The 10,442-nt window shown below is 60.4% G+C and overlaps 1 protein-coding gene across 3 annotated transcripts; it reads right to left on the bottom strand.

The window, feature by feature from the left end:
• Nucleotides 1-101: 101 nt before the first annotated feature.
• On the bottom strand, nt 102-10,065 carry CUNH20orf27 (chromosome unknown C20orf27 homolog). 3 transcript variants are annotated; one of them, XM_041427586.1, is made up of 6 exons: nt 9,755-10,065; nt 8,708-8,796; nt 4,730-4,884; nt 3,239-3,377; nt 1,249-1,365; nt 102-644 (listed from the first exon to the last, which is right to left on the bottom strand). In XM_041427586.1, exons 1-6 carry the CDS (start codon nt 9,808-9,810, stop codon nt 544-546), a joined length of 657 nt encoding a protein of 218 aa, XP_041283520.1. In that variant the 5' UTR covers nt 9,811-10,065; the 3' UTR covers nt 102-543. The 3 variants fall into 3 exon arrangements, with proteins under 3 accessions (XP_041283520.1, XP_041283522.1, XP_041283521.1); XM_041427588.1 differs by having other exon boundaries at nt 9,829-10,059; XM_041427587.1 differs by lacking the exons at nt 8,708-8,796; nt 9,755-10,065 and adding an exon at nt 7,916-8,219.
• Nucleotides 10,066-10,442: the final 377 nt, after the last annotated feature.

Genomic DNA, 10,442 nt, shown 5'->3' on the forward strand with positions numbered 1-10,442 from the left:
GGATCTGGGCTCCCAGCCCATTCCCAGTGGGATTTTCATCCTTCCCAAGGTGGGATTTTGTACTTTAACCCCCCCACAGGCATGTAAGATATCTTTGTATTTATATATATATATATATATATATATTTGTAGGCACATAAAACCTCCTGAAACTGCTCCTGGTCCTTGTACCATGAGGGGGAAAAAAAAAAAAAGGAAAAGAGAGATAAAAACCAGGAAAAAATCTGATAAAAACAGAAAAAAAAAAAACCCCAAAAAGAGGTGCTGGCAGCAACACAAGGACACGGCCAGGGGACATGGCCCCAACCCTGAAGCCATGGGGGACCCCCAGTCCTGCCCCACATTCCACAGGCAAAATTCCTCCCCCACCCCAGAAAAGAGGAAAATTCCCACCCCAAGAGGCACAATTCCCCCAAAACCCCCCCGGGGCTGCGGGGTGAGGGCGAAGCAGCGGCAGCAGCAACAAGCGGGGTCCCCCCTGCCCTCTTTGGGGACCGTGCTGTGCTTTGGGGACTTTGGGGTCCCCCGGGGTGGGGTTTGGGGTCAGTCGAAGCCGTGCCACTCGCTCTGCTCCGAGTCGTATTCCAGCTCGGCTCCCACGCAGCGCACCCCGTCCAGGAGCATCGGAGTCCCGTGGTGACGGTCTGGGGACATCAGAGGACACGGCTCGGGGACAGCTCGCTGTCCCTTTGTGGGGGGTGGGAACGCCCCTTTTTAAGGGGTTTGGGGGGGTTTTAGGCCCAATGCTGGGGCTGGGTGGGTGGGGGATGTGTTGTCCTTTGTGTCACCGCTGTGGTCACTGCCCAGGGGTGGTGACAACCTCAGGGGGCTGGGGGTGGCTGGGATGTGGGGTGGGGGACACGGGGAGCAAGGGGGTGTTGAGGTTTATAGGGAGGGTCCCAGGGATTGGGGGGTCCCGATGACAAAGGGGTGCCAGGGACAGGGGGACATCCCAGGGACAAGAGGAGGGTCCCAGGGACAAAGGGGGGACGCAGCCAGGCACAAGGGCCCCGGGGACATTGGTGTCACCCCCCACCCCCTCCCCTCATCCCTACCCAGGGCTCTCTTCAACCCCCAGGCTGGAGAATTTTTGGGATGAAATCTCCCATTTTGGGCAATCCCTTAGCAGTGCCCCGGAGCTGGGACAGCGCCATGCCTGAACTGGGACAACTGGGAAGAGTGTGGCCTGGGGGGGTGGGGACGGGACAGGAAGGGACCCCAGAACCCCCCCAGAGCCGAGCCCCTTACCCATGACCCGGGCCTGGACGGTGACCTTGACTTGGCCACGGCTGTGTCCGGCCAGGAGCAGCTCCTCCTTCAGCACGCCCTCCTTGTGCGCCATGTACTCGCAGCGCACGCTGTGCCCTGGCAGCGGGACACCGAGAGCTGCCGAGAGCTGCCTGAGCCCTCCTCACCTTGCCTGAGCCCTCCTCACCTTGCCTGAGCCCTCCTCACCTTGCCTGAGCCCTCCTCACCTTGCCTGAGCCCTCCTCACCTTGCCTGAGCCCTCCTCACCTTGCCTGAGCCCTCCTCACCTTGCCTGAGCCCTCCTCACCTTGCCTGAGCCCTCCTCACCTTGCCTGAGCCCTCCTCACCTTGCCTGAGCCCTCCTCACCTTGCCTGAGCCCTCCTCACCTTGCCTGAGCCCTCCTCACCTTGCCTGAGCCCTCCTCACCTTGCCTGAGCCCTCCTCACCCTGCCTGTGCCTGCCTGTGCCCTCCTCACCCTGTCCGTGCCAGCCTGTGCCCTCCTCATCCTGCCTGTGCCCTCCTCACCCTGCCTGTGCCAGCCTGTGCCCTTCTCACCCTGCCCGTGACAATCTGTGCCCTCCTCACCCTGCCTGTGCCCTCCTCACCCTGCCTGTGCCAGCCTGAGCCCTCCTCACCCTGCCTGTGCCAGCCTGAGCCCTCCTCATCCTGCCTGTAACTTCCTCACCCTGCCTGTGCCCTTGTCACCCTGTCTGCACCTTCCTCACGCTGCCTGTGCCCTCCTTACCCCCTGTGCCCCTCCCTGCACCTTCCTGAACTCTCCCTGCCCTGCCTGTCCCTGTCCCCTCCCTGCCCTGCCTGTCCCTGTCCCCTCCCTGCCCTGCCTGTCCCCCTGCCACTCACGGGTTCCCCACGGCTCCTTTCCCTGCTCTGGAGAGGCCCTGGCCCTGATCCCAGCTCCTCCTCACCCTGCCTGTGCCAGCCTGTGCCCTTCTCACCCTGCCTGTGCCAGCCTGAGCCCTTCTCACCCTGCCTGTGCCAGCCTGTGCCCTCCTCATCCTGCCTGTGCCCTCCTCATCCTGCCTGCACCTTCCTCACCCTGCCTGCGCCCTCGTCACCCTGCCTGCACCTTCCAGAATTTTGCCTGCCCTCCCTAAACCCTTCCTGTCCTGCCTGTGCCCTCCTCACCCTGCCTGCACCTTCCAGAACTTTCCCTGCCCTCCCTAAACCCTTCCTGTCCTGCCTGTGCCCTCCTCACCCTGCCTGCACCTTCCTCACACTGCCTGTGCCCTCCTTACCCTCTGTGCCCCTCCCTGCACCTTCCGGTACCCTCCCTGCCCTGCCTGTCCCTGTCCCCTCCCTGCCCTGCCTGTCCCTGTCCCCTCCCTGCCCTGCCTGTCCCCCTGCCACTCACGAGTTCCCCACGGCTCCTTTCCCTGCTCCGGAGAGGCCCTGGCCCTGATCCCAGCTCCAATCCCAATCCTGGCTCCAATACCAATCCTGGCTCCAATCTCAATCCCAGCTCCAATCCCGATCCCAGCTCCAATCCCGATCCCAGCTCCAATCCCAATCCTGGCTCCAATACCAATCCTGGCTCCAATCTCAATCCCAATTCCAATCCTAGTCCCATTCCCGATCCTGGTCCTTGTCCCACTCCTGATTCCGGCCTTAATCCTGGTCCCAATCCCAGCTCCTGCCTCCAATCCCGGTCCTGATTCTGGCCTTGATCTCAGCCCCAATTGTCCCCAAAGTGGTGGGTGGCACCTCCTGGAGCAATCCTTGTCCCTGTCCCTTGTGTCTGGAGCCCCCTGACCCACAGACACCCCCGGGACAGGAAAATCCCAACAAACAAACAATCCCAACAAATCCCAACAACAACAAAATAACGGAGTTTGGGGACATCGGGGACGTCCCTGAGGACAAGGAATTGTCACCTCCCCGAGACACTGAGGGGACACCTGGGTGTGCCCCCTTTGGAAAAGGGCCGGGTACAGGATGGGGACGCTGGGGACAAGGAGGGGACACGGTACCTTCTGGCAGGGAGGTGACACTGATGATGCGCAGGTTGGGGTTGGGGACAGGGAGGGGACAAATGTCCTTCCCCAGGCTCGGCACGGGGGGCAGCAGGAAGGTGATCTCGTACTTGTGTAGGATCTTCAGGAATCCCACCTGGAAAAGCGGGATATGGGGTGACACCACGGCTGGGGTTGCCATTGTCACCCCCCTCCCTTGGGGACAAGGGACACTGGAGAGTCCCCAGGAAGGTGGGGACAGCACCTGGAGAGGGGGAATTGTAAAATCCTAAACATTCCCTCTGTAAAATCCCTGTGGGGGGAAGGGATTTGTGCCCTAAAAAATGCAGGAAATAACAAACAGGAGATAATTTAGGAACTAATAGGAACAATTCCAGAAATAAATCAGGAAAAGGTAACAAACAGGATGATTTTGCCCCCAAAAAAAAGGCAGGAAAAATATGGAATTTTGGGACAAAATGCTGGCAATAAGGACCCGTGTATGTCACAGGAGCAGGGAGAGGTTTTCCAGCTGTCCCTGGAAAAGGCAGGAGCGCCTCTTCCCATGGAATTTTTCCGCTGTCATGACAAAAAGCAGAGCCCTTCAGAGCCTTGGAAAAATCCATTTTGGGAAGGGAGCGAGCTGGGAACGATCCCTGAGGGAAAAAACATCCGGGGCCAGGATCCCAAAATCCCCCCAGGGGCTGGGATCATCCCAAAGAGCTGCAAAAGGATCCAGGGAGAACCTTCCAGAGCCTGAAGGGGCTCGAGGAGAGCTGGAGAGGGACTGGGGACAAGGACACACGGAATGGGGACATTTGAGGTGGGATTTTGGGAAGGAATTCCCGGCTGGGCTGAAATCCCCAAATTTTCTGTGGAGTGCCCAAGGAATCAGGATGAGCCCCAAGCTCTTTTTTTTCCCCCCCATTCTGGGATTTATCCCTTGAAAAACCCCGGAAAAACAACGAGGATCTTCTTTTCCCAGGCACATCCCAACCCCAGCGGGGACCCGTCCCCGTGTCCCCGTGGGTGGCACTGCCACCCCCTCATCATGTGGTGGGAAAACAGCAAGGGCCGCCCCCGGAGCCAGCGCCGCATTTGGGATGGAATTCCGGCCACGAGGCTCTGACTCAGCGCTGGTGGCAGCTGCAGGTGCCACACGTTGGTGGCACCGCGGGTGGCTCCTTGTCCCCACCCGGGAGCGGTGCCACCCACGGGAATGCAGCCGGGATCACCGGGAAAAGCTGGGAATGGCCCTGCTGGGATCCAGAATGGACCCAGCGGCCCCAAAACGGGGCAGAGGGGACAGTGCCACGTGTCCCCCGTGTCCCCAAAGCCACCTGAATGTGGCGCTGGATCTGAGGGATGATCCGGAGTTGGGAGCAGCCCTAGGGAATGACACGGAATTCTGGGGTGGCAATGCCTCAGAATCCGGGAATTTTTGGGAGTTGGGAGCCCCGGAGTCCCCAGGGGAGGGTGACATCCCCCCGCTGTCCCCCGTGTCCCCACCTTGACCAGGAAGTGGCCGTCCTTGTCCTGTGTCACCATCACGGCCGAGTCGTGCAGCTGCTCCTGGAAGTGGACGTGGCCCTGTGTCCCCTCCTGGTGGTGGCCCTGGGTCCCCTCGGGGGTGAAGCGCACTCCTGTGCCCTTCCCCTTGCTGCCTGCAGGTGACAAAGGCCCCGGTCACAGCCGTGTCCCCAGGGGAGGTGGCCTTGAGTTGGGGACACGGGGCGGAGCGTGGTGGCACCGGGAGAGGCTTCCCTGTCACCCCCTCCCTGTGTCACCTGGGACACAGGGGACCTGTGGGGACAGCCAGCTCCTCTCCGAGCAGGGACCTGCCAATGGACCATGCCAAGAGGGTCCCCAAGTGTCCCCAGGTGTCCCCAAGTGTCCCCAGGCTGTCCCCAGGCTCGGCAGACTCCGCTCCCTCCTGTGATGTCCTTAGGACAAGTGACACAGGCTGGGGACATGGGGACGCAGGTGACTGCTGGCAGGGGACAGGTCAGAAGGGAGGAAAGCGTGGAAGTGCCACCAGCCCATGCCCAGAGGGTCTCCAGGGGTCCCCAAGTGTCCCCAGGCTGTCCCCAGGCTCGGCAGACTCTGCTCCCTGATGTGATGTCCTCAGGACAAGTGACACAGGGACAGAGGGACACAGGTGACCGGTGAGCACAGCCAACTCCCCTCCGAGCAGGAAGCGGCCACCAGCTGGTGTCCAGAAGGTCCCTAAGTGTCCCCAAATGTCTCCAAGCATTCCCAAGTGTCCCCAAGCTCGGCAGACCCCGCTCCCTCCTGTGATGTCCTTAGGACAAGTGACACAGGCTGGGGACATGGGGACATGGGGCAGGGGACAGGTGAGAAGGGGGGAAAGCGTGGAAGTGCCACCAGCCCATGCCCAGAGGGTCTCCAGGTGTCCCCAAGTGTCCCCAGGCTGTCCCCAGGCTCGGCAGACTCTGCTCCCTGATGTGATGTCCTCAGGACAAGTGACACAGGGACAGAGGGACACAGGTGACCGGTGAGCACAGCCAACTCCCCTCCGAGCAGGAAGCGGCCACCAGCTGATGTCCAGAAGGTCCCTAAGTGTCCCCAAATGTCCCCAAGCATTCCCAAGTGTCCCCAAGCTCGGCAGACTCCGCTCCCTCCTGTGATGTCCTTAGGACAAGTGACACAGGCTGGGGACATGGGGACATGGGGCAGGGGACAGGTGAGAAGGGGGGAAAGCGTGGAAGTGCCACCAGCCGATGTCCAGAGGGTCCCTAAGTGTCCCCAAGCGTCCCCAGGTGTCCCCAAGTGTCCCCAGGTGTCCCCAAGTGTCCCCAGGTGTCCCCAGGCTCGGCACTCCCTCCTCGGGCCGAGCGGTGCCATGGCAAGGTGACACAGGCTCGGTGACACGGCTGTGACAAGGCCAGCAGGACAGGCCACCAGCTTGGGGACAGCGCTGTCCCCAGGGAGGCTCAAATCCCGTGGGATTTTCCACGTGCGCCGCTTCCATGCAAAATCCGCCCCTTCCTCCTCCTCCTCCTCCTCCTCCTCCTCCTCCTCCCGCCGAGCCCGCTCCCAGCTGGCAGCAGATTGTCACCGCCGCCAGCAGCAGATTGTCGCCTCCCTTGTCGCCTGAAGAAAAGGCTCTTTGTGCTGGCAGCGCCGGGAATCCCGGGATTTAATGAGCCGGGGTTTAATGAGCCGGGGTTTAATGAGCCGGGGTTTAACGAGCCCGGGTTTCAGGCCCCGCCATTGTTCGGTCCCAAAGTCCCTCCCGCGCTCCTGGGGGACAGCGAGGGACACGGTGACAGCGTGGGGACACACGTGGGGACACGCGGGGGACACTCCGGGGTGGCGCCGTGGCCATCCCGAGGGCGGATCCCAAATCCCAAATCCCGAGCCCAGCCCGGGAACCCCGATCCCAGCCCTGGACAATCCCAAATTTGTCACCCTGGTGGCACCTGGGGACATTGGGCCGCCCCCTCCCGGGCACGGGGCCTCTGGGAAGAGTGGGATTGGAGCGGGGGGAATTGGGGTGTGCCGGGATTTGGGGACTTGGGGTGGCCTCGGCAGGGGACAGCAGGGACCGGCAGGGGTGGCAGCCAGGGATCCGCTGGATCGGGGATTTGTGGGATCTGGGATGTGTGGGATCTGGGATTCCCTTGGATCTGGGATTGATGGGATCTGGGATTCCCTTGGATCTGGGATTTATGGGATCTGGGATGTGTGGGATCTGGGATTCCCTTGGATTTGGGATTGATGGGATCTGGGATTTGTGGGATCTGGGATTGATGGGATCTGGGATGTGTGGGATCGGGGATTCCCTTGGATTTGGGATTTATGGGATCTGGGATGTGTGGGATCTGGGATTCCCTTGGATTTGGGATTGATGGGATCTGGGATTTCTGAGATCACAGAATCACTTGGATCTGGGATTTATGGGATCTGGGATTCCCTTGGATTTAGGATTTCTGGGAGCAGGGAATCCCCTGGATCAGGGATTTGTGGGATCTGGAGTTTGTGGGATCTGGGATTTGTGGGATCAGGGAATCTGCTGGATCCAAGACTTTGGGGATCAGGGAATCTGCTGGATCTGGGATTTATGGGATCAGGGAATTCCCTGGATCTGGGATTTATGGAATTTGGGATTTGATGGATCTGGGATTTGTGGGATCAGAGAATCCCTTGGATCTGGGACTTATAGGATCTGGGATTTCTGGGATGAGGGAATTCCTTGGATCTGGGATTTCTGGAATCTGGGATTTGTGGGATCAGGGATATCTGGGAGTAGGGAATTCCTTGGATCTGGGATTTACAGGATCTGGGATTTCAGGAATCTGGGATTTCTGGGATCTGGGATTTGTGGGATATGGGAATCCCCTGGATCTGGGATTTCTGGGATCAGAACCTGCAGGACCCTCGGGGTCACCGCATCCCCCCAGGGGTCTCAGGGTCCCCTCCAAGATGTCCCCAACTCCTTTTTTTTTTTCCTGGGAATCTCCTGGGGCTCTCCCAGCCTCATTCCACAGGGAAATTCCCGGAGCAGAATCCCACAAAGATTCCCCAAAAGTGCTTTGGGGATTTGTCTCACCCCAGAGCGCTTTTGGGATCCCTCAAATCCCTGGAGAGAGACAGCGACAGAAGGGACCCCAAAATCTCCGGGAAAGCCCCAGATCCCGGGATCCGGGGACAGGGAGGGCACAGGGGACTCACCCTTGCCGGCTGTCGCCATCTGTCCCCGGCGCCGCGCGGCGATGTCGCTGTCCCCACTTTCAGCGGCCGGGGGGCATCGTCCGGGAATTCTGCGGGAATGGGGCGGGAATGGGAAGGCTCCAGTTCAGTCCCATATTCCCATCCCATTGCGGGGACCGTGGTGGCCCCTTGGTGGCCCCGTGGTGGCCCCGAGGTGGCCCCGAGGTGGCCCCTTGGTGGCCCCGAGGTGGCCGCGACACTGGCGGGGAGGAGCCAGCGGCAGCGCCAGGGCCTGGAACGGGCATTCCCTCATCCCAAATCTCCGGGAAAAGCGGGGATTAGGGAATTCCCTCCGCCGCGCGTGCCTCAGTTTCCCCCTTTTTCCCCATCCCCAAAAAAAAACCCCCCCCGAGGTTTGGGATTTTTTTTTTTTTTTCCAGATTCCCGGCGCTGGAGCCTTTCCCAAATTGCTTTTCTTTTCCCGGGATAAACGGGAGATCAGATTCCAAACTTGGAGCCTTTCCCAAATCGTTTTTCCCGGGATGAACGGCGCGCGGAGACGCCACCGCCAGCCGGGAATTCGGGATGTGACATCCCAAAAAAACCCAAAAAACAAAAAAATCCCCGGGATGGAATTGGAGGGTCAAACCTCCTCCTCCTCCTCCTTCTTGGGATCGCCCCATGGGAGCGGGAATGCCGGCGGGGATTGGGAAGTGCAGACCCCAAAACGCCGGGAAAAACCCCAAAATTTCGGGAAAAAAAAAAAAAAAAAAAAAAAAAGATCCGGGGACAGGGAGGGCACAGGGGACTCACCCTTGCCGGCTGTCGCCATCTGTCCCCGGCGCCGCGCGGCGATGTCGCTGTCCCCACTTTCAGCGGCCGGGGGGCATCGTCCGGGAATTCTGCGGGAATGGGGCGGGAATGGGAAGGCTCCAGTTCAGTCCCATATTCCCATCCCATTGCGGGGACCGTGGTGGCCCCTTGGTGGCCCCGTGGTGGCCCCGAGGTGGCCCCGAGGTGGCCCCTTGGTGGCCCCGAGGTGGCCGCGACACTGGCGGGGAGGAGCCAGCGGCAGCTCCAGGGCCTGGAACGGGCATTCCCTCATCCCAAATCTCCGGGAAAAGCGGGGATTAGGGAATTCCCTCCGCCGCGCGTGCCTCAGTTTCCCCCTTTTTCCCCATCCCCAAAAAAAAACCGCCCCCGAGGTTTGGGATTTTTTTTTTTTTTTCCAGATTCCCGGCGCTGGAGCCTTTCCCAAATTGCTTTTCTTTTCCCGGGATAAACGGGAGATCAGATTCCAAACTTGGAGCCTTTCCCAAATCGTTTTTCCCGGGATGAACGGCGCGCGGAGACGCCACCGCCAGCCGGGAATTCGGGATGTGACATCCCAAAAAAACCCAAAAAACAAAAAAATCCCCGGGATGGAATTGGAGGGTCAAACCTCCTCCTCCTCCTCCTTCTTGGGATCGCCCCATGGGAGCGGGAATGCCGGCGGGGATTGGGAAGTGCAAACCCCAAAACGCCAAAACCCCAAAAATTTCGGGGGAAAAAAACCCCAAAAAAACAAAAAAAAACCGGGATAAAAGAAAACCGAGAGGGAATGGAAGGGGGGAACCTCTCCCGGAGGGGGGGAAAAAATCCAGGGGTTTGGGATGGGGGTGACAGGTGACACCGCGAGGGGACAGCGCGGCCGCGATTGTCCCCACCCCCCCTTTCCCGAGCCCGCTTCACCTCCGCCATCGCCCGCGGCCCGCCCGCCGCTCCGCGGGGCTGCCCCGGCCCCTCTGCCACCCCCCGGCTGTCCCCCGGTGTCCCCCCGGTGTCCCCCGTGTCCCCCCGGTGTCGCCGTGCCCCGCTCACCCCGCCGCTCCCGCTGCGCGCTTCCCCGCTGTGGGGACACGCCCCCTCGCTCCCATTGGCTGGCGCGCCCCCACCTCGCTCTCCCATTGGTGAGCGCGCACGCCGGTCACGCCTCCAGGCCACGCCCAGGGTGGTGCTTAACGGGAGTTGCTAAGGGGCGGGATTGTTGCTAAGGGGCGGGGTTTGTGGGCGGGGCTAAGGGGCGGGCAGCCAATGAAGAAGGACGCGCGCGCCACGGGGCGCCCCCTTGTGGGCCGTGGGGAGGTGCGGGGGGCGTTGCCATGGAAACGGGGAGGGGGGGGGGAGGGGCCTTTCCTTTCCTTTCCTTTCCTTTCCTTTTCCCTTTCCCTTTCCCTTTCCCTTTCCCTTTCCCTTCCCTTTCATCTCATCCCAATTCCATCAGATCCACCCAATCCCGAATTATCCCAGTTCCTTCCCGTCCCATCCCACTGCACCCCAATTCCTTCCCATCCCATTTCAGTTCTCTCCTATCACAATTTCCTCCCTATTTAATTTCTTCTCATCCCGTCTGATCCCAGATCCTCCCATCCCATCTGATCCCATCTCATCTCAGCTCCATCCCATCCCAATTCCAGCCATCCATCCCATCGCAAATCATCCCAATTCCTTCCCATCCCAATCCTGTTCCATCCATCTCTCTCATCCTATTTTATCCCAATCTGATCCC

Source organism: Onychostruthus taczanowskii, unplaced genomic scaffold (genome assembly GCF_017590055.1).
Source record: "Onychostruthus taczanowskii isolate IOZ18803 unplaced genomic scaffold, ASM1759005v1 scaffold117, whole genome shotgun sequence".
Lineage (NCBI taxonomy): Eukaryota > Metazoa > Chordata > Aves > Passeriformes > Passeridae > Onychostruthus > Onychostruthus taczanowskii.